The sequence below is a fragment of the Maylandia zebra genome, linkage group LG1, assembly GCF_041146795.1.
Source record: "Maylandia zebra isolate NMK-2024a linkage group LG1, Mzebra_GT3a, whole genome shotgun sequence".
NCBI classification, from domain to species: domain Eukaryota; kingdom Metazoa; phylum Chordata; class Actinopteri; order Cichliformes; family Cichlidae; genus Maylandia; species Maylandia zebra.
Window position 1 is genome coordinate 10,952,313 of NC_135167.1, and position 25,135 is coordinate 10,977,447.

At 38.0% G+C, this 25,135-nt stretch overlaps 1 protein-coding gene across 1 annotated transcript in view; it reads right to left on the reverse strand.

Annotated features, from left to right (window-relative positions):
- Nucleotides 1–25,135, reverse strand: part of hcn4 (hyperpolarization activated cyclic nucleotide-gated potassium channel 4) — an 86,036-nt gene that overhangs the window by 58,034 nt on the left and 2,867 nt on the right. The window contains exon 2 of the mRNA XM_004539641.4: nt 7,044–7,467. Coding sequence (XP_004539698.2) covers nt 7,044–7,467 — 424 coding nt within the window. The remainder of the gene's footprint in view (nt 1–7,043; nt 7,468–25,135) is intronic.

Genomic DNA, 25,135 nt, shown 5'->3' on the forward strand with positions numbered 1-25,135 from the left:
TGTATACGTACAAATATAACAAGTAATAAACACAAGGATCAAATATGGCACTACAGTCACAAACAGCATCAGGCCCAGACAGGCAGGGAGAAAATGAAGGCAGCTGCAGAGTCATCTCAAACAGATGGAGTGAGAGGAGTGTGATCCAGGTGAGAGAATAGATGCATTTGTCCCATGGTGCTGATGGTAGCTGTCCAGACACAGTCATTGTAGCACTATACTGAAGCATCTGTTGTTCGCTGCTCATACTGCTAATGATGATGAATGTTTGGCATGATTGTATCTTGACACACGAGAAAAAACACAATCCTTCACTCATATTGTTTTTCGGAAGCCATGTTGCAGACATGGCATCAGAAAAACATGCCTTGTATGCCATAGACCAGGGGTGCCCAATCCCGGTCCTCGAGAGCTACCGTCCTGCAGCTTTTAGATGCATCCTTGTTCCCACACACCCGAATCAAATGAATGGCTTGTTATCAGGCCTTTGCCAAACACGATGGCATGCTGAAGAGGTAATCAAACCATTTGATTCAGCTGTGTTGGAGTAGGGATGCATCTAAAAGCTGCAGGATAGTAGCTCTCGAGGACTGGGATTGGGCAGCCCTGCCATAGACCAATTGAAAGGCACACAGTTTTAGCTACACATAAAAAAAATGCTCTATAGATAGCAGATATTTGGTGAAAACACACTGTTTTAGTGCAATCTGTCTTGTCCCTGCAAATTGTTCTAATTGTGTCCAAGTAGCCTACTGGATGTTAACAGTAGCACAGTTTATGAACTAGATCAACCCCTGCACTCCTGTATTATTTTTAATCATCCAGCATGATGGCAGATTCGGGGGAACAGGCTGTGGGCAGGGGTTAGATTTCTCACTGTAAATGCCTCGACCAAAATGTCATGCTCATGCATACTGTCATGGTGGACAAAGAGCATGAGGAGAATGCAAAGTAGGCCTGGTAGTGGACCACAGGGAACACCCTTCCATCATCTGTCTAAACAGGCCTGGAGGGCTCAGATCACAAAAAACACCCTGACTATGCTCTGTACCAAGGTGCGCCTTTGGGTTTGCGCTGAATTACACATTTCACTGTAATAGTTTTTTAAGCAAACCCACTGTGGGTATTCATATCGCAAAAGACTCATTCAGAGTGTTGAGGACCTGTCACTGTTGCTGGCAAGCCTCATTGTGCACTCAATAATAGCCCATTAAATCTATTCTTCCTGCTTTTCTTATCTCTGAAAGACCAGTCCTTGGCTAAGGTAATGGGTCAGTGAGCAGGGAGCTGATTAGTTGATTTCACTTATTTAAATATTTTTGTATAGATCTACTGAGTGGAAATGAAAGGTGCTTCGTTCCATCACCAGACCCATGGGAAAGCCACACAACTGACTTCCATCACAATGCCTGACGTATTGCTTTGTTTCTTGGAAACTGCAGCACAAAGCCACCACAGGGCTGTAAATCTTAATAATCCAAGCAGTAAATAGTAAAAGAAACTCAATTTCTGACACTTTTTGACCTTTTTTAAAAAGTCGGTCCCTCTTTCTCTCTCTCTCTAAATAGACACACACACACACACATTTCACACAAACCTACACATTTAGCAAAGCTCTACCATATACCAACAATTTATCTTGCATTTGATGCAACTGATAAACTTCACTTCCCACACTCTATTACTTTAAATTATTTTTTGCTTTCCACTCGGATGACTAAATAAATAAATAAATGATCAATTAAAAAAACCCTCTTTGACAAACAATTGTATCTTGATCCACACTGAAAGCAACATTTGCTGGGTTGCCCTATTGAAACGGTTTTGCTGTAGGCATCAGGCATCGTGAGAGGAAGCCCGTGGAGCTTTATCATTAGTGCGCTGCCTTGAATCTGATTTAACAGGATGACTAATCTCATCCAAGTCAGTGGTTCGTCAACAGGAGACAACTCCAATGAAGAGAATATCCGGTCACAGTCTTATTTTTATCCCAATGAAAAGTGATGAGAGGAAGCTGACCAGATGAGGACAGGAGAGACGAATAATGACACTCTGCTCTGTCTGTGTCTGTGTAAGTCTGATGAATATCTGCATACTGTATTGAATATTGAACACCGGCATGTAGCCACCTTTTTGTTTGTAAAATGTATTCTGTCAACATGGTAATTGTAATATCACCTTTACAGTATGATGAAAGTGTAATAATACAGAATCAGACAGCATCCTGTGAGCAAGCGTTTGTTGGCACTGAGAAGGAAAAAGACCCGTTGGGGATGAGGAGAGAGAGTTTAATAACTGATAATAACAACTATTGCTTAAATGCAAAGTGGTGCATGAACACCACTGAAAAGACTCAGGGTCACCTGATCCAGCCCTAACTACAAGCATTTCCAAAGAGAAAAAAAATACAAACTGGGAACTGGTTACAGAGAAGAGGGGGCTGAAAACTGAAGGCTCTGCCTCCCATTCTACTTTTTAATACCCTTTAAACCACAAGTAAGCCCGTAGTCCGAGAGCGAAGCGTTCTACTGGGGTACTGTGAGATCTTTAACATCAGATCGGGCCTCATTATTCAAGATCTTTTATGTGAAAAGAATAATTTTAAATTGGATTCTGGATTTAACAGGGAAGCAATGAAGCGCAGCTAATTTACAAGAAATATGCTCTTTCTATCTAGTCCCTGTTAGTAATCATGCTGCAGAATTCTGAAGAAGATGATGGGAAGCCAATCAGATGAAAGTGGGCTTACGGTGATGGATAAATAGTTTAAATGGCTTTTTCAGGACAGTGGATGAAGTTTTGCACAACCATGCAACATAAATGTTCCAGGAATACGACCACAATAATGGAGGAAATTAGTATAGCAGGTTCCTTCACAGTTTAATTATTCCATTGATGAGTGCAAAGCATGTATTTCACATTATTTCAAAGAACAACAGGAAAATCTACATACAAACCAGCAACTGTGTGAAATACATCATTTCACACAGTCATGGTTTATTGTCAATATTATATCGATCCATGGTTTATTACTTATATATATAATGTGACTTATTGACAAATAATTTAAATCCCTTTAAAAATAAAATCAACTAAAACAAACAAAGAAGCCTAAAGCAAAGCCTTTTTTCTCTCTATGTGGGGTAGTTTAGGAGTTCACAATAGACAGATTATGTATACTGACTGCACCATACTAAACCAAATATGTATTTGCACATGCATGCATGAATGTGCAAGTTAGAACTATTTCCCTGAATTGTCAAGAATTTAATTAAACCAAAGCTAAGATGACTTTACAAATTACATTTTTTCCCACATAAGAACCGTCAGTTAGATTTGGTCTCTTTAAATCTCTGAGTTGAAACCATGTCACCTATAAAATGATGATTCTGTGACAAATGATATTGAGCCATATATAGTTAACTGTCCCCAAAGGATTATGAAACAAACTTATGACGTTTATTCTATTGCTGAGAATGTGTAGGTCACAATAAAGCAAATCGGTTTTTCTAAAGGGGTGATGTGAAGCAATAAATGACTTAGTTAAGTTAGTCCCTTTATGCAATTTGTCTGGAAGTAATCTGATAGCTCTGGGAATAAGATTTTATCCATTTATTTTTTATGTCTTAAAAACACCTTACTTTTAATACACTTAAAAAAAAATTTTTTGCTGCACCCTGAACCATACCTCTGTTTATGTCCTTTGGTATGATTATATTCCTTTGTCTTCTTCTGATTCCTAAAAAAGCATCATCCACTGCAATTCAGTACATGGAAAAAAGATTCTAATTTTAAAAACTTGTTCCCCACAGTATCACTCTTCAAGGCATTAAACCATGCAGTAGAGTTCACTGAGCTGTATCCAGCACTTCCCAGAAGAAATGTCCTCTGCGTGACTTCTTACAGAAGAGGAAATGAAACTCAAACAATAACAAACCAAATGAATTTGTGCGGAACTATTTCTAGCTTGCAGACACTTGTGAAATATGAGTGAAATAAATCAGCTTTGCCTTTCGGAGGACATTGGGGCATCACAGGTCTGCAGCTTCTGCTATGTTACTACACATCTCATCGTGCCACATTTAGAGTGCCGAGCAATGCTGAATTGCATTTATTGCACTTATTGGCAAAAATTGCACATTTTCATGGATCAAAAGGATTCTGCCTCGATTCTGTAAACAAGGACAAATATTACCTTTTTTGTGGTTGTTTTGTTAGTGTTTGAGTGTGCTTCTTTCCACTTTTATAGTCTTTCAAAGTTCAATATGTAGGTAAATAGACAAAGGGGGAATAAGGTCAGTGCGATGTTTACCAAAATATTCAAATGGTGATAAAATACATACACCTTGTTTGGAATGTAGCTGCCAATAGGAAAAGTCAAAAAGTCAGTTGGGTGGTGAGATCTCGGCGACAAGTTATTCTGCAGTGACAGATGACATTTCAGTGAGATTTCATCTGGAGTACTCTGGCGCTGAGGCAAAGCTGGCCTTTCACTCTGTCTGCCTAACTAGCATTCATCAGCAAACGCTCACACACAATATCCGCACACATACACCACCTACACAGGAACAGAAAATCTAAATGGCAACTGGCTCTGTGAGTGTAATGCCCCCTTTTGTTGTTGTATTGTTTCAATGGTTTTAGATTCTGCAGTCATCAGTAACTTGCAGTGTCCTTGTAAGTTTTTCCCATTCACATCATTATGGATATTTTTTCTCCCATTAGTCTGTTTTCCAATACTTCCAGTAATGTAAAATTCCTAGATTGAGATTGTGGTGCATTACATCAGTGGCCCATGGCTAAAAGCAAGTTCTGCAGGTAGAAGGATGTTTTATTCAATCCTCCTTTATTCCTTATTCTTTTCCCTCTTCCCTCCCTTTCTTACCCCATGTTTTCTCTGTTATCTCATTGCATAGGCTGAACATGTAACAGCCCACTGTCCGAGCTATTCAAATCAAGGTTAGCTTGTAATACATGTATTCCTGCCTTCATTTTAAGTTCAGAAGCACAGCAGTAGGCATGCATAGAGACACAGGGTGACAAAGGAATCCTCCCCCAGTGATTTATTTGAACTTTTCCTCCCTTTGAAATGGCATCACAGAGGCTCTGCATGATTAATGTCATCACACTTATATACACTGTTCTATCCAGCTGCTCTATCCAGCTAAATATTTGAAAACCAGGAACTTCCCAATTCATGGTGAAAGGTCTGGATATAGATTGATGTGAGCATTTTCAGCGTTTCCAATTGCTACACAGTCAGCTGAACATACCCAACAAGTAACACTCCAGTGGTGAATTTTACAATCTATGCAAATAAGCTAATAGTGTTTATTTGTAATATTGTATTGGATAAAGTTGAATATGAAAAAAAGATGCACAATAAAACAAAAAGCGATAAACAAAAATAAAAATTATGATCTCAAGATTTTATCTTGGATAAGAAGGTGATTTCTGAAACATTCTTTGATTTACTAGATAGTTCACTAGTTAGTTGATTATGATTATTATTCTCGTTGTTGTTGTTTATTGATTTATATTGAAGCCCAAATGCAGATATTTCTGAATGAATTCGAGCTAAACAGAGTACTAGTGGAGTTGGTCCCATACATAGAGCACAAGCGGTTGCTGAATGTTTTGATGAATATGAAAATTATAGTAATCACAAGCTACAGTATTTCCTCCAGCTCTAGAAACTTGGAGAAGTGACGCCACAACTTGCCAAGCTGCTCCGATGGCACGCTGTAGCCCTAACTAAAACACTATGCTGGGATTTCCCTTTTATTCAAACTCTTAAAGATAAGATGTTCTTTTATTAACTTTTCTCGAGCAGATTTATTTTAATTATTTTAAAGTTTTGGCATTAATTTTTATGTATATGTAAAAAGAATGTTCCCAGTAACTTGCGTATATATATTCATCACGGGCATGGTTGTCGTGGTAACAGCAAAATATTTAAAAGATCCAAAATAAATTCAAACTTGTGATTCTTGTTATTAAAGATACATGCTGTACACTCATTCCATCCTGGATAAAGAATAGTTCAAAGAAACCATTAAACGACTTAATTTAATTAACAACTTAATTAAATTACCATGACAATGATGCAGATGATGAGTAGATGTAAACTTCTCACAGCAATTGTACTTTTAAAACCTAAATATAACAAGCTAAATTTAGAGTTTAAATCAGTGAAAATGCCTTATCAACTTTTCTTTACTTTAAATTAAAAAAAAAAATAAATAATAATAATTCTTTGATCAAGTGGAAAGTACCTGGACACAAAAGTAATTTCCCCAAACTAAACAAAGAGACACACTTCAGTACTGTGGAGATAATTTCATTTAGACGACACATCTGTTAAGTGTTGTTGTTCCTAGAATTTCACGGTCTGACTTGTAGCTGAAATATTCCTTTGCATGGCTAATTCCTCAATGATGCAGAGCAGCAGCATAGAGTGTCTTCCTGTTGACTCCATGCTGAGATTCTGATGCTTCACTTTGCACCTTTTACCTATGAGACTAAACAAGAAGATTTTCTAATTATTGCCACAATCATAATCATGCTTGTACTGCAGCACTGCCTCTTTGGACTCTGGGGTTCCACTGCTAGGACGGGCACACAGTGGGAAAATGCTAATCAACATCCTGCCTTCATCAACTTATTGGTGACTGGTACACAGCAAAGAGTCTCTTTTCTCTTTTCAAGGGTGGATGCAATCAGACGCAGCACCCATCCATATTTCTTTCCTGAAAGAAAAGGGGAAGCAAACATCTTTGCAGTGGCTCCCCAGGACAGAAATAGAATCTGAATTGCAATCGGACTTAGGGAAATGAATCCCTGTCTGTTTAACTATCTTCATGAACTAATATGCTTGTATGATGATCACTGCAAATGATGTAGTATGCTAAAAAATTTTTACTCCATGAAGAATACTGTTTTCTCAGTAACAATATAAAGCAGTTCACAAGATACACATTATAAACTAAACTTTCTTCAGACCTGTTCACATACAGTTTAACAGCCTGAAAATGATTTCTTACCTCCTCCCACTGGTGGATGTAGCGAATGAGTCTAGAGAGGCGCAGGAGGCGCAGCAAGCTTAGTATCTTGGTAAAACGGACAATGCGTAAGGCGCGTGCCGTCTTGTAGAAATCCGAGTCAATGCGCGTCTCCACAATGAGGAAGATGTAGTCTACGGGGATGGAGGATATGAAGTCGACCACAAACCAGCTCCGCAAGTACTTGATCTTGATCTGTTGCGGATCTAAGATGATTTCTGTGTTATCTTCCTTGACGATACCCGTCCTGAAATTAAGAACCAGGTCCATGAGGAAGAAGGTGTCGGAGACAACGTTGAACACAATCCACGGGGGGGTGTGCTCATCCTTGAAAAAGGTGATGCCCACAGGGATGATGATGAGGTTTCCAACCATCAGCAGCAGCATGGTCAAATCCCAGTAAAACCTTGTTGGTGAGAGACATGGAGAAATGCAGAAATATAATGAATAACAAAGTCAGAATATAAAAATATGAGGTAACTTTGTTGTGTTTGTCTTTCACAGAGTGAATGTTCTATAAACTGCACAATTTAACTGCCTGCAAACAAAATAAAAGACGACAACATTTTGTACATATCGATAGTGTCATTTTCTTTTAACTTATAGTGTGAGTATTAAAGTGGGCTGACATATACATATACAGCATAAGGCATAGTCAAATAAAATATGCATGTTTGATGAACTGAGGAGACCAACATTTGTTCTGTGTTAGATAAAACTTTAAGAAAAGGAATGTGTGGCCTCTTTTTCTTCCATCTGGCAGCTCCATATTTCATTCCATATTTATTGTTCAGTGTATCCACTATCAATATATCTCTACGTCTTGGATCTCCTCTATTGTACCAATTTCCCTCTTATTTACAAAATCTCTTGCTTCTACTGACTTTCATTCCTTTCCTCTCCAGAGCATACCTCCACCTCTCCGGGCTCTCTGTTCCACCTGCTTCCTACTCTGACTAAAGATCACAATGTCATCTGCAAACATCATTGTCCATGCAAACTCCTGCCTGACCTCATCAGTCAACCGGTCCATCACCAGTTCAAACAAGAAGGCGATCAGAGTTGATCGCTGACATAATACCACCACGTCTTGAACCCATCTGTTACACCTAGCACATCTCACCATTGTCTTGCTGCCCTGATACCTGTCCTATAACAACCATACATACTTCTCCGTCACTCCCCTTAAACCTCTGCACTTTCTGATTCACTAACTGTTCACAAACAGCCAGCATCTCCTCACCTCTGTTTCCTTAACCTACATGTGAAAGGAAACTGAATGGTCCAATCACCATTCTCTCTCCCTTTGGAACACTCAACTGCTTCATCCAACTTACTTATTAGAATTCCTCTTTCTGATATTAAACCTGTGGGGCATACACACTGACAGCATTTAACATCACCCAGTTCCCTTTACCTGTCAGAGTCCCTGCCTTTCCTTCTCTCTCATCACTGACCTATTTTAAGCTTTTATTACTATGTATGTAGTGTTTAGCAAGCTTACATGAACATGGTGTAATAATGGTTTAATAAACTCTGCACTTATGAACGTAGCCAATATGTATCCATGACAAAAAGGGGGCCTGATATGAAAACATGTGTGTAGGCATGCCTCTAAATCACACCTCAAAGGTCAGCGGAGGTTAACTGTTAATTAAAAACTGTACTGTGACCTCGTCAATCTTCCAAACCAGAGAGTTTGGATATAAATTGCGCACTCTGCTGGCTCAGTAATTGAATCATTGTGCATTGGTGCAGTGATTGGTGATTTACCCACCCACTTCTAACTGGGCCATAAAAATTTGTCTTTGGACAAAACTTACACCAAGAGCAAGGCTATAAAAATGAAGAAGAATGGATGCTACATATATAAACAAGATAGGATAGAGATTTTTACTGAAAGCTCGCTAAATTACAACAATAAATTACTGCTGTTTGACTTCTTTGTTGGAGCTAAAATCGGTAGATTTCATGATTTATTCTCAGTATGTTTCAGTAAATATATCCAGTGTTTACAGTGAATTGCTGCTCCACAGAATCACACAGTCACATCCAAAAAACATCCCTTGTCCAAATCATGTTAAGTTAGATATACCAATATCAAAAATGTAAGATTTGTCCTGTTATTTGTTTCTGTATTTCTTTTGATAAACAGTTACAACTAAAACAACAATTTCTCTAAGAAATATGAGACATATGTGTGATTAAGCACATATTGTCATTACACACCTGTAATATATTCACTGATCTTTCACATTGCAGCAGTTTGAGTCCTTTTAACTGTACACAAGTCAAAAAACTTTTATTGATGCAGCAGAAAAGCAAACATTGGAAATCACTGCTGTTTGCAATATAGTATCCCTATTTCTTATTCTCATTGTTATGTCTGAGCCCACAATCTCTGATGCACACATCTATGGATAGAATTTACATCAGTCTGGGTGAAAATGTTAAAATGTTTCTTCAAAAATAGCACAAGCAGTTATGAGGTTTGTAATGTGTTTAGACAGTTCTACGCCATGCAGATATGTACACTACATCTCAGTTTTATGTGCATTGCGCACACAGACACATTCACTGAGGAAACAGTGACAGTAATTGGAATTCTTCAAAGTAAAAGGGTATCTACTTTTCCAGATTGTTGTCAAGTGGAGTTATATTTAGACCGACCCTGCCACCACTGTGTGCTCACATTAAGACTGAAACCCAGAAGGACAAGTAAAACTTTGAAGGAAGAAATGCAAACATTGGTAAAGGCATTTGTGCTTCATACTGCCATGTTTCCCCAATATCAAACAATTTAAATATTATTTACATGAAATAAAGTTTTCCTTTTGTCTTACAGTATTTGTAACTTTCATTTTACTACTTATATTTGTCATGAAGGTGCAGCAAGACACACAAATTTTTCTTAAAATTCAAGATTGAGTTCATTTCCTCGACAAAGGCAAGACTGTTTTTATTATAACTGATCAAACATTATAATTTTGAGGAAAAAATAAAAATCAAGGAATGAAAGCTTAAAGGAAATGTTTTTTCTTTTTTCCATGTTTGTAAAACATGCATGAAAACTGGTTTTCATGCCATAATAACAACATTTACGACAACTTTTTGAATTAGTACCATCTAACAAATAAATTCAGTGAACACCTCTGTTTAAAATGTTTAAGGCCTTGGACTAAGATTAGTCCATGTCTGGGAAACTGAGCCTAAAGGTCTATAGCCATACTAATAAGTCTGTGAAGCTGGATTCAGCCAGAGTGGGTATGGAACGCCAGGACTGCCATAATGAATTAATTAAATACACCATTAAATAATTAATTAAATGTGGCAATAATTAATTAAAATTGGAATTAATTAATTAAATAAATAGTTATGACACATGTAATTAATTAATTATTGACACATTTAATTAATTATTTATGTATTTCACATTTTAATTAATTATTGACACATTTAATTAATTAATTATTGACACATTTAATTAATTATTGACACATTTAATTAATTATTTAATGATATATTTATTTATTTCATTTTGGCAGTCCTGACGCCTGGCTCTCGTCATGAAATAATTTTATCTGTCAGCCTCACCCATCAAACTCAGGGGGCGGGGTTAACGCTGATCGAGTCAAAACCATTGCTTTGGCCTGGTGGCCATTGTTTCTAGCACACAACAACCGGCATGTGGAAGCTAACAGAACTGAGCTTTGAAAAACCCTGTTTGTGTGTTACCAAATACCGTTTTAATATTTTTTTAGCCGAGAATGTAGTGGTTTAATCTTCATGTGTCTGGTCGGTTTGTCAAGATACAGCCTCTTTGCAAAAGTGTTTCGATGATTTCGGAGATGTCTGCCCAGTCTCACGGCAAAGCGTGGGATAGACCCGCTCGCCTCGCAAGCAATCCCACCGACAAAGCGCAGGCCCCGGTACACAGCTGTAGTAACCCCCGCTGACTTCTTTTACTGAGGTTATATTTATCGATGTTTTATTTCCTGATGTTCTTATGTGTCCTACGTGTTTCAGTCGCCAATTCTGAATTATAACTAACATTAAAAACATGTTTAAGGAGGAGAGAGAGCAAATAAATCTGTTTAACATCTGATCTTTGGGTTTTTGTTCAGTAATCAGCGTGACCTGTGTATAAACACATAAAAGAGATAACGTTGGTGTTTCCGTCATGTAGTAACTGCTGGCTTTAACTGTACAAAGGTTGTTCGACACTATGAAACACATGCAGACTTCATGATGTTCGGCTAATATTTTTATTGTGAATATTAATCATGCTGACCTCGCTCTGTACACCACGCAGCGAGGTCAGCATATCCACGATATCCTCAGCTCCATGAGTTAACACAAAGTTTCCCAGCTGACTATCTAACTGCCAACTATTCCAGAGACGTGAAAATATACAGCATAAAGAAAAGTGTAAGAGACTCAGCAGCAGATTAGAATAACAGTTATACATTTAATAAATCACCAAATGAATCCAAGAAACGAGCAAACCTGTTCCGACAATTTGAATTTGTATTCCCTCAGCTGCAGACTCGCTGCTGTTTAAATGTTTGAAAAGGAAGATTAGATATAAAAAACGTCAAACATAGACTCAGTCTGCCTTCACATTTGATATGAGGCCAGCACGTATAGTGGCCTCAGCAGGCTATTACTGAAATACACGTGCTATATCATAAACTATGATATAAACAGGGAGGTCCTATTAACATGTTTAGTTTTAAAGGACACCTTCCTGCCTTTAGTCTCATTCATGAGCAGTATTAGTTTTCTTCTAACATCCAGAAGTCTGCACGATGTGTTTCATAGTTTGTAACAAGCCTTTGACAGGTAAACATAACATGACCGAAAAAGCAAAAAAAAAGAAAAAAAAAAGAGAGAGAGTGTTGACATAAGAAGAGAAAATTCTCTCAATTATGGAGACAGACAAATGGTTCATTTATGTTTGATGTGTGTTTATTCCTCCCTAAATATCGTCGGTGAAGTTCGCCATGCATGTCAGATTTTCCTGCGCATTTTTATACCTCTGCCAACAGAGAGAGAAAAAAAATCACATTCTAACAGACAGCTGGTGCTTAGAATACAGTTGAATAACTATTAAAAAACAGATGATATTTAGATGATAGTTCAGTCTAACACATGTGCCAGTGAACCATTAAACGTCTGTGAAACTATGCAGTTATGAAACGTAACTTTAACCTCAGCCAAACCGATTTGCTCAGTTGTAAATAAAACAGCGAAGTAAACGTGACCCGACAGACAGAACCTGAGTGAATGAAGTCCAGCGTTTAACCACTGAGAGCTAAAACTCAGCTGAGGTTTCAAAGCTGTGTGCCGGTGATTGGACATCAGCCGCTGATAAAGCTGTTCGCCTATAAAGTGCTCTGTAAGGAAACGAGCTCCAGCAGCTCTGCGCTCGGGGAAAACACTATATTTACTTATCTTGTGCAGAAAAATGCGCTGACATTGCGTTATATCGAGCACCGGCTGCCCAGTTAAACTGTGACTATCACCAGGTAACTAGGCGTGTTTCTTGAATTAGCAGCAGGTGTTAAACAGCTGACAGATGAGGAGGAGGATGCATGCAGGTAAACTGAGGGTCTGTTGAGCTGATCGCTGGTTTCGTGAGAAAAATGTCAGCTCGTTCTTTATGTTACAGAAGCACAGAGACACAAGACCAGGCGGAAAGAGACGATCGTTCGGTGAAAATGAGAATCTGCGAATGCAACATGTGGAACACGGAGAGTGGAATATGTAAACAAACCGGTTAACGTAACCCCCTCGGTGCGCTCTGCATGCTAACTGTTAGCAGAGCTAGTGAAATCTCTGAAAACATCTGAGCACTTTTGCAAACATGTTCTATGTTGACAACCTGACCAGACATACGTCGCGACATTCGCGGCTAAAACACTGTTAAAAGTGTAGCTGGTGACAGAAAAACGGGGTATTTTAAAACTACACCACCACCATTGCTGCTTGTGATTTGATCTGCATTCTGGGATAACTGGCTGCCCCAAGTCTACACAAGCAATCGATTTTCTAGGATCGACCTGTTTTGACTTACTTTGCACGGCAACCAATCAAATGTTAGAGAAGCTGCATGGGCAGCGTTAACCCCGCCCCCTGAGTTTGATGGGTGAGGCTGACAGATAAAATTATTTCATGACGAGAGCCAGGCGTCAGGACTGCCAAAATGAAATAAATAAATATATCATTAAATAATTAATTAAATGTGTCAATAATTAATTAAATGTGTCAATAATTAATTAAAATGTGAAATACATAAATAATTAATTAAATGTGTCAATAATTAATTAATTACATGTGTCAATAATTAATTAAAATGTGAAATACATAAATAATTAATTAAATGTGTCAATAATTAATTAATTACATGTGTCATAACTATTTATTTAATTAATTAATTCCAATTTTAATTAATTATTGCCACATTTAATTAATTATTTAATGGTGTATTTAATTAATTCATTATGGCAGTCCTGGCGTTCCATAGAGTGGTGCTTTGCCTGTACAATGTCAATAATAACATGCTTAAGCAGATTTAAGAGCAAATATTGCTGCACAATAAATAAATCTAAATATGAGGCAAATGGACAATGGACTTTGACCAGACAAAGCAGGCGCTTTGTAAATGCACTCAGAATTTTAACTGGGTATCTTTTAGCTACAGAGAAAAGGAGAAAGCGAGCTATAGAGATATAGACGTGATAATTGTCCAAGTACTGCTGACACCTGTCTGATCAAACCTCACTTATCACTATTGATACAATCATTGATTAAAGAAAATACAAATAAAAAGCAAATCTTGACTCTGATAATTATTGATTTTGCCCCAATACAATATTTTGGGATAAGCAGTTACTTTTAAAGAGCAGTGTAAAAATCTCCATGATCTCAGTGTGTCTCTATCAATAGACTATGTTTATGTGCATGTTTGTTCATGCATGCATGAATGAATGCTCATGATTTCTCTTTTTCAGTCTTGTAGCTGCCTTCTAATGGAGGTCAGGCCACCTAAACATAGCAAGGATCCATTTACTGTGTTTTATTATGCACTAGGACCCTGACATAGGAGACATTGTTCTATAAATATAGTTGGGTGAGCCTGGGATGTTAGACGGACATTTCAAAGGCATTAAACAATCTCATATCTGTATGTGCACAGAAAATCAGAATTTTCACCTGTGTGATGGGATACCACCTGTTTTAAAATAAAAGCAAAAGGAAGTCAGCTAGTATTGCTAGGTTAGCAGTGCTTTTATTTTGTTACATGATTGTTAAGGTGCTCCCGATTGATGCTGCGGCTATTATGGACACGTAAGCACAAACAAAAATGTAAAACTAGCAAGGTGTGAAATCCATTCTAAATGTCAAAAAATTAAAAGTTTTATTCAGTAAAGAAATACTACTTCTATGTCTGGATCTGAGTCCATTACATCAGTTCTACATGAATTAGTCTTTTGTAAAACACAAAGAATAAAACAGTGACAAAGTGCCTTATAAGTTTATAGCAAATTATGGAAATATGTGGCCAGCGATCACATTTTATGAGCAATTACATGACCGCTGAGGAGTATCAGAGATTGCATGACAAAAAATGTAAATAACAGGAAGGCAGGTCTGATGGGTGTGTGTAAAACATATATGTATATTTTTTATTAATTAGTCTAGAAAAGCATTTTTTTTTTAAACTAAAAAATATAGCCGTGAGATAGCTCACACCTAGCTTGTTATGATGCTCAGAGTTCACTGTACCGATGAAGGGAGCCCTGACATTTTGCTGTCTGCAGGGACAGAGTCACAGACCACTATGCTCTCCGGTGGGGTGACCAGGGACAGCAGGAACATGTTGTCACCCTTAGAGTGCATCTGACTACACGATAAGCCTTTCTCATTCTCCTCACCCTGCCAGCCAGGCTACCTGAAAGGGACTATGAGAGCCACCACAAACAGCCTTACAGTACACACGCTTACCTTTCAGAGTAGCTTATATCTAAATTGAGGAGGCACAAGGCTAGGATACGAAAATGGAGTATATACAGTATGGGATTGAATATACAGGGAGCAAATGTTCATAATTTTGTATGTGTGCACGTCTGCGCACCTGTTTACATTTTGATTGTAGAAATATCTATCTGCTGGCTACCATGCTGAGAAAATGATGGATCCCATACAATCGGATTGACTGTCGTGTCAGAATCGGAAGGCTTTTGATCCCCAGCTACTCCAGTGAGAGTGAGTGTGATAGATAAATGGCTCTACAGTTTGTGAATGTGAATGTGGCTTGTGCTGTAAAGCACTTTGAGTGGTCAGTAAAGACAAGACAAGTGCTGGAAAAGGAACTAGCTTTAAATGTCAGTCCCTATATCAGTCCAATCTGATTACTGCAGAGCTATACACTCTTTCAATACAAACTTCAGGTGTGTAAGACAACATGAAGATTTTTCTTCCATGTGGAAATGTCAGTTTGTATGTTTTCATATACAGTATGAGTTATTTCACTGAAGCTGTTAATCTGTCATTAGCTAAGCAGTTTAAACCCACTAATCCCACAGTATATGTATTAAAACTGGTTTGTTGACCCATATAACCATTAAGATTACTTGGCTAAGGTGAGAGATTATCACTGTGTTGGTGAGAAGCGTTGAATGTATGTAAGAAGGAGAATTTAATCACGGTGTTCATCATCTAATCCTCACCACTTAACCACCAAACCACCCACTCTAACCTATTTTTCTGACTGTAAAAATTGTCCTTCTGGAGGTCATGAAAAACATTATTATTTAAATGACCATGAGTCTGAACATTCATTACTGCCATGATTTTGTTGAGGGAAAGCTTATTTCTGTATAGTTAGTCTGAAACAAGACTTGCTATCTAAAAACCTTTTCTCAATTTCTACAGACTAGACATTGGAGCACTTTTTTTTCTATCCACTTACTTAATGTTTAATTTATAATTTTGTAGGGCACATACCAAAATAAATTGTGTTTGTGCTACAGTGTCGTCTGATAAAGGAAGCATTTGAGGTGTAGTGTGAAGGATTTAATTACAGATTGTAACACACTGAAAGTCTTTCATTCACTTCTCCCTTTTCCAGAAATACAGAAAAATGACTGTCGCTTAAACATGAAAAAAGCCTTTGTGGACCAATATTTGATATGGCAGTTCTGAGTAACTGTAGAAACCTGGGACCTTAGTTATAGAAAACTCTTCAAATAAATTTCTGGAAATAGATCACCCTAAATCCTATGGTCCTTAATGTGTTTTAATCTTGGTAAATGTAAACGTAATGCAGTGTACTATGACAGATTTTTTTTTTCTGGTTTTGAAAATAATGGAAAACAATATATATATTTCTCTCCTGAACAAAAGAATTGCAGGTGTTTCATAGCAGGGGAGCTGTATTTTAGGTGTGATTAAATGTCATAGGACCAACTTAACAGAACAGTTATATATTAAACTTAAACTCACATGATAACTGACAGAGCAACAGCTTCTCTTAGTCCACTGCCAGTTGTGAATTAGTGAACACGGAGTGTGAATGCTCTTGTGAAACAGAAAAAAATCATAAGCTATGCTTAGCCAAAGGGAAATGCAATCTATGGTAAAGCCTTTCACAAATAACAGGAGAACAACATCAGCAACAAAAAAGGCCTGTTTACTGCCCATAAAGGCATAGTCCACTGGTCTTAAACAAGCCAGTTGGCAAACACAGCAAGATTTAAGTGTTTAGGAGAAAAAAAATCAGGTTAAAAGGGTTAAACCTATTTTTTGTTGTCACCCGCTCCAATGAACTGTCATAACGGTGCTGTCTTTGCTAAGCACAGCCAGTAGGCATACTGCAAGCACATCATTGACACTGGGGCTGTGCAGTTAAAAGAGGCTATATTTAGGTGAGGTACGCAGTTTTATCAGACCTATGCTAAGAAGATTCCATCAGAGGTAGAAGCAAATCTCCCCAAACTTAGGCTAAGAGAAAACAGGGATTTACTAAATGCCTACAAAGGGTAGAGGAGAAGTAAAATCAACTAAAAGGGGTCAGCATTACGCCACTAAAAGAGATCCATAAATAAGATTGCTAGTAGTGTTTCTGGTGGGACATCAAGCTAAGGGTACAGGGGGTGATTTTTTCATTCAGCTCTAAAACTATCTGGGACTGTTACTGAACACACATAAGAAAGATTATGCTTTAGACAATGTCATAACTGCTGCAGTAAACAACTCTTAAAAGAGAAGAACTATAGCCCTTTACGAGTAGACACAGGCAAATGTAACCTCGACTTCCCAAATTCTAATCAATGGAATATAGCCTGCTCTCAGAAATTGATAAACACTTTCAATAGCACTTCACAACACTTGGATATCATTTATTAGCTTTATATGAGGAAACGCACCCTGTATTGATCAACATTACCAGCAATCATCAGCTCCCAAACTCGGTGCGGACTTTTTCATTTATAGGTCAAACTCTGTTTAGGTATGTTAAGATATTTCATTTGCTCAGTTTATTATCTTAAAGTATGCAATGCATTATTTGGGAGATAATTAAAAGAGGCACTATAATAATGTAGGTTACCTCAGTCAAAAACAGCATATATATCGATCATTCTCTGTAAATAGCTCAAAAGGAATTTAAACACTTCAGTAATGCAATAATTCCTGTTTCGTTTCACTTCTTCTCCATTCAAATTCCAAAGCCTCTAACCTGGCTAAGCATCTTAGGGAAACTTTATAAATGCTGCAGTGTCAGTTTCAGACATTTAAGAATATGCCCCAGAGCCACTCACTGAGATATGTCCAGCCTAAATTTGCTGTGATGTTTCAATAGCTCTAAAGTATACTCTTGAAAGCTCTGACTAAATCACAGAATCACCAGATCCACTTTACAAACTGACCAGATGTAATCAGATAGCCCACTGAGAAAAATGCTCAGTCAAGATATTTCATACATCTGCTCTGATTTAGCCAAGTCTGTCTTTTATACTATCTTTCGGTGTCACTGGGATCAGAGTCTTCCCAAGCTCAAAAAGTTCAACCTGTTCTCTGAAAGAAGAAGAACTATACATGGGTGGTCTAAAGTCAACAAAAAAGTAGACCTTCAATGGGAGAAAATGGAGAGAGTGACAGGGATGTAAATGGCAAAGAGAGGACAGAGAGCACTCTATGAGTATGAGCTGTGTCATGAGCATGCATTTATCCTACTAGCATGTGCCACTATCTCCTTTGTAGACTGTCATCCTGCCACTAATTGCATCTGTGTTTTATCATGATGCCTTGTTATCTCCCATAGGGTCCTTAATGTCATGTCAAAGGAGTCTCCTGACAGCCAGACACAGAGTAAACATTGGCCAGTGTCCCCTTAAATGAATTCAAAACCTCTTTTCACTACAAGCAAGAACCTAACATCAATAAAGAAGTGGGACTTGGAGAGAGATGGAGCAATGGGTTTTCTCTCACCACAGATGAGATGCTACGATAATCGAGTGACTATAATACCTGTAACTGGTCACTGTGTACACCATTACTTCATGACCTTACTGCAGGATTGCACCAGTGCTGGGCCAAAGTTTTCATCACTTTGCAAGCTGCTACTCAAACATGGCGTAAGAAAAACTCGCACAAAAAATCAAAACAAAAAAACATTAGTATCTAACTCCATTCGGAGGTCAAAGGGTGAGAGGATAGGAGCATGAAACCCCCCAAAAAAAAAACACAGTAGAGATAAGATGTCAAAACAGTGACAGAAAATAAGCAGTTGGACAACCAACAAGATAGATTAACCAGGGAATGGAGCAGTTTTAGGAAACATCCAAGTCTTCAGGACATAATATAGATGCAAATTGATCACCTTATCTTTATTTTTTAAAGCTCTTGTTTCTGGAAACATAAAAAGTAGAGGTAAATAAGACCAAAGTCAATAAAGCTTTAAAGCTGTTGGAAACTCCTCAGCATGAAATGAAACTAAATCTCAGAGGCTACATTGTATCTGATTTTCACTGGTTTGCGTGAGTAAGCAAAGGCTTATGTGCAGGATTTATCCTTTTTTTGTTGTTGTTGTTTTGTTTTTTTCTTAGCTCTGTAATTTCTAGATGCCAGACATGGTCAGGACTTAGCTTTATACCTGCTAACTTTGCTGGAGCCTCTGTGCGATTGAAAACTGAGTAACTTGTTATGGCCAAAACTGGTGTGGAGAAAAAGGGGATGTGATATCTTCTGTGAGATGGTGCAGATAAATCACCCTATAGCAGAGCGGAGTGAGCAATCTGTCTCTCACCAGTGCCTGTCTCATAATCCAGCCATTTGTCAAAGTCTTTGAGACACCCAGCATGTGGCAGGGCCAGGCCAAGCACATTGATCCAGGTAAGTATTTCCTCTCTACTGTTTCATAAGCACTTTAGCCTTCTATACATTTGTGAAGCTTCAACTATATAGTGATAACTTGAAGTGAATGAGTTATGTTAGCAATGGGATAATGCCAATCGCAGGTGATCTCGATATTTGATCTTGTAAGACACAAACCCTCATCTTCTGTGACATAAAACGTATTGAATGTCCCTATAATATGTTGTATTATGGTATAACTGTCACCTTTACATGGTCATTCTCCTGATCCACCTAAACCTACTGTTTTATTTTGCATATTCTACTAATTAAGTCTGAAGTTAACAGAATTTATCTGTGTAGTTGATTCTCTAATGACTAGCATCTCTGATTAAATTATTAATCATTATTTTTATTGCGTCCATCCCCCAGAGTACTGCATTGATGACTGTTTCAATTCAATTTCAGAAGGATGGCGAGGGGTGGATCCACCTGGGACGCAGGCAGGGCTTAAAAGGTCAATCTGTATGTACTACAAATAACAGAATCTCTGTGAGGAGAAATGAGAGGGTTGGTGCTTCAACATGAATACACTGTTCATGTTTTAGTTGCCATTATATGTAAAATGATAAATAAAGTCTTTGGGTAATTTCAGGGATAAAATAAAACACCAGGAAGTCATTGAGCTTGGGGTACAAAAGGATGGCTTTCTTTTCCCCTTGAAACCTCATTGCATTGTAAAATTAATGAATCCGAAACACATGGCACTTAAATAGAAAAGCACAGACTAAGAAATGCAGTTGCAAACAGTATTTTACTCAGGTCTGTATAAAAAGTGTCCCTGAATGCTCAATAGGAGACATCAGAGAGAAGTGATAGCCTACAGGAAGTGTTTAAATCCAAGAAGTCTTAATTAGCAATTCCAAACATGCTGACATTTCCCATAAAATACACTGTGCTGTGTCTGCTTGATTGCTAGAAACCAAGTGATTTCTTGTTTTTAGAGTTTTCATTTTTCAAGGCTGTGTCACTGCATTACCTATAATCAAAGTAAAGAATGCCCTGTTGGGTTTCCTTTGAAGATTACACCTACAGTACCTAATGTGTTTTTTTTTGGTGACTGCTTTTTTGAACAGCACTGATTGCATCATGAGCACAACTGTTTGAATAATAACTGTCAATCTGCCACATTCAAAACAAAGAATGATAAAAATAATGAAGACTATAGTAAACTGTCACTGTAAATCATCAGAGTTACTATCACTTCCTAAATATTGACTTTCACCCCTTGAACATAATTCATACGTTACATAGAAGGTAGGCATTTGGAAAGCTTGTGTAAAACACCCATTTAAGAACATATTCTCTCTATGGTGAAAAGCAAAAATGTTTTACATTCACCTGACACTTTATTAGGTTTTTATTTGTTACCCCTTGCTAGCACCAGGTTGAACTCTTCTTTGCCTTTAGAACTTCCTCAATTCGTCAAATATTCCTCCGAGATTTTGGTCCATCTTGATATGATAGCATCATCCAGTTGCTCCAGATTTGTTGGCATCCATGATGCCAATCTCCTGTTTGACTACATCCCAAAGGTGCTCTATTGTATTGAGAATTGGTGACTGTGAAGGCATTCTGAGTTAAGTGAACTCACTGTCATATTCAAGATGCTAGGTGGAGACTATTTGAACTTTGTGATCTGATGAATTATCCTGCTGGAAGCCGTGTTCAGATGGATACACCGTGTTCACAAAAGGATGGACATGGTCAACAACAACAACACTCAGATAGGCTGTGTGGTCAAGTGTTAAAGGGACCCAAAGTGTTCCAAGAAAATATCCCCCACAGTATTACACCACCACTTCCTAATACATAGCAAGATGTAGCCTCGCTTTCATGTTATTTATGCCAATTTTTGATTTTACCATCTAAATGTTGCAGCAGAAATCAAGACTCATCAGACCAGGTGCAAATTGGAGCCTTGGCTTCCTGTTTTTAGCAGAGAGGCGTGTCACCCAGTGTGGTCTTCTGCTGGTATAGCCGACTTGCTTCAAGATTCAACGTGTTGTGCATTCAGAGAAGCTCTTATATAGAAGTTCTTATGAATATAGCATATGATTATTTGAGTCACTTTTGCTGTCTTATCAGCTCAAAGCAGTGTGGCCATTTTCCTCTGACATGCCACACACTGGATATTTTCTCTTTTTCAGACCATTCTCTGTAAACCCTAGAGATGGTTATGTAGGAAAATCCCAGTAGAGCTGCAGTTTCTGAAGTACTCAGACCAGCCCATCTGGCACAAAGAACCATGCTTTGTTCACAGTCACTTAAATCACCTTCCTTTCCCATTCTGATGCTTAATTTGAACTTTAGCAAAATGCACTTATAGGTCAGTGACACTACATATGTTTATTATTTTCCAAACATTTCTATTAACAACCAGTAGAATAGGTGCGCTTAATATGGCGGTCGGGGACTGTATTTACCTCTGGTCAGTAGGACAACAATCACAATTGTCAAGTCAAGAAAAACAACACTGAAATGTTAAAAGAGAAAAGTGTGCCTTGGCTGGCTAGATTTGTGCATCCACCTGGAGAGATTATAAACTGATGCTGCATTGAAGGATGGTGAACCAGGAAGGGCCCACGTCAAGCATACCAGCTGGGTCACATGTGGTACTAAGCAAATACTATTTCCAACAGGCTTTCCCATTTTCAAAATGCACGTGATGTCCAGACAATCGATATAATCTCACCTCAACAACAATACCATCACTTTGCCAAGATTAAACTCTGACTAATACATAAAGCTGAATTAAATGCCATATCAGGTGCAGAAAAAATGCAATGCGAAAAAAAAGGGCCATTCTTCCACAGTTGTGGTCATGTGTCCTGATTAAACACTCCCACACAAGTGTGCCTGGCGAGGTCATGCAGCACCGTTCAATCATTCTGCCACTATGACAGGCAACCTTCCACCCACCGGCCACGCACATCCTCCCTGGGCTCCCTCCATTAAATAAATTGTGCTGTAATAATCTCTTGGCTCCCAATATTGGTGGCTGAGCACAGAAGCCTATTTTGATTACCCCACTTTCAGGCCAAGCCAGAACCATCTGTAATCCCCATGTTTTACCATCACTACATTAAAGAAGGAATTATTTAATGGAGACTGAAAGAGAAATGGTGTCATTATCCTATGCTTTCTGAAGCAGACATTTCCCCCCACCTTTCTATGTAGATTACCACTATAAGAAAATAAGAAATGGTTGGTGACATATTATGCTTACACTTTGCTCTCTGAATGTCAAAAACATATTAAACTGGGCTACAAAAATGCAGGCCTTAGGCAACTGGCACCAAGAGTGTGACTCCCGCTCACCACAAGGAGGAGAGTCATCGTTGTTCCAATCATGTACTGTATGTTGCTCCATCTCATTTTTCAATACATCCAATGATGGAAAGCTGAAGGTCCCATGAGACCCAAACAAATCAATGGCAAAATGTAGTCTCAAATTAACTGTAGTGAACCTGTCTGAAATAGAGAATGCTGTTATTCAATCAGATCCCTTACGCTCAACACACAAACATAGTACACACAGAAATGCATGTGAGCACTCAGACTGGTACAGTAAGCATGCTGTATCCTCAACAGAAAGCCAGCAGCTGTTAGTGGCTGCTAGTGCTTGATAAGGCTGCTAATTCTTGATAAGACCTGTAAAGCTAAACTGCACAACGTTTAAAAATATCTCTGAATTCATGAAGTGAACAGTGATGAAAATACTTATTCCATTGATATCTTGCAAAGTGTAAAGACAGTTTCTGTAGAGGCAGCACAGCTACCAGCTTTACTCATATCAAGTACACTGAGTTCTTAGTTGCCAGTTTAACTGTAGCTATGATGATAATATGCGAAATTTTCTACTGTCATCAGTTTGAGGTATTGGGTGGCAATAAATTCTCACTCAAGCATTGAATCCAAAACCAGTTAACAAATAGCAAATGGTAAGATACAGCAAATGCCTTCAGCAACAACGAGTATAATTTTATCTAGGCTGTAAATTGCCTAAAAGTTGACTCCCTTTACCTTTATTTCTGCATTAATCTGCACGGTGGTTACTCTCTCTTATATGTTCTTTGCAAAAGAATATCAGAAGCAAAGTTGTAAAACATGTCAGTTCAGATTTATTATTCCTGCTGTCTACAACACAACTGAATGCACATGAGGAATAAAAGGCTGTTGCAAAAGTGGACCTTGCAGAAGAGATTTGCCTTACTGTTCCAAAGGGATTTAACTGATTGACAGAAACTGCAGGACAGCCGACCTGATTCTGAGGATGCGATGGCGGTAAAGTTCCAAAGCTTAATAATAATAATAGAAATAACGTTTGAATGCATGACATCTTCTTTTCGATTTCTCCAGGGAATTGTAGAAGAGTTTCCAACAGATGTGTCCTGTGGGCCCTGAATTGCTAGATAATTAAAAGGCTCTTCTTGATCAGAAGGTTGCATACTAATATTGCACCTCATCAGTTGTGTAGAAGTCTCCACAATGCTGTTCCATTGACAGACTCTTTTCAAAAGGCTCTATGCAAACAGGTAAGAAAATAATAATCATCTGGTTTCCATCATAAGAAGAAGACAGAAGAGCCATTCTGTGAGAGGGATGTCGTTCTGTCAGTCAAGCACCAAAATATCCTGTCTATAATATTCTATGACTTTTATTGCTCTTTATTTCAAGGACATGCTGTATTGATAGGTGTCAGCTCTATCGCTTTTTCATGATTGAGACAAGAAAAAAACTTGCAGAAGGGATATCTAAAAAAAATCCAGTCTGAACTGGAACATAAAAGGCAATAATCTCAGCACCAATCATGTGTATTGTTCAAATAACCTATAAAACTCCCACATATATTTTACAGCCATCACAACATTAATATTTTTCCTTATATAAAAGGTACATTGATAAACCGGTCTTATTTTTTTCGGTCACCCTCTGGGAAACTGACTGCATCTGCTCACTGTGAGTTGCTTGCTCAGAATCGAAGGAGGCTGTTCAGCTTTGGATCTGGAAATTAGGCTGTAGATTGGATTATGATGCCATTTTTAATCTGCCTTTTTCCCTTGCAGGATATTGCTCCTCCCCTGCTTCTTAGTGTTATACAAAACTTGACAAGAGGAGATTTTGCTGAATTCCGCTACAGTGATGACTGTGATTCCTTGTGACACTCTAATTTGAGCTTATACAGCCAAAGCTTTGATGCAGACATGGGAATAAAACTTTTAGTCACAGAGACCCTTCTCCTCTCCAGGCCCATTAAAAGGTCCCAGATATCTCCTTGTGTACTTTAATTACAGTCATCTTGCACTGTCCTTTTTCCTGATTTTGAGGTTGTAGGCATTCATGTGTCTTCTTTCAGCTTCACTTTGTCAAAAATTAAATACTAGCTCTGACTCAGTGGCAACAGACTTTCTGGCCTAATGTGCTATGTTTTCCCATATTGCTTCCAAATTGGTCTGAAATGCTTTTTGAGAAATGTGACTACTGGTTTTAAAAAAACAAACAAAAGGTTCTCTTGATATTGACTCCATTAAACAATTTAGCAAAATGAAATGAAAGAAATGAAATGTGTCCTTTGTCTTTTTCATGTTAGTCACAGCAAAATATGCAACACTCCATGCAGAGTTAAATAAAGCATAGCCTTAGCTTTTCCCTGT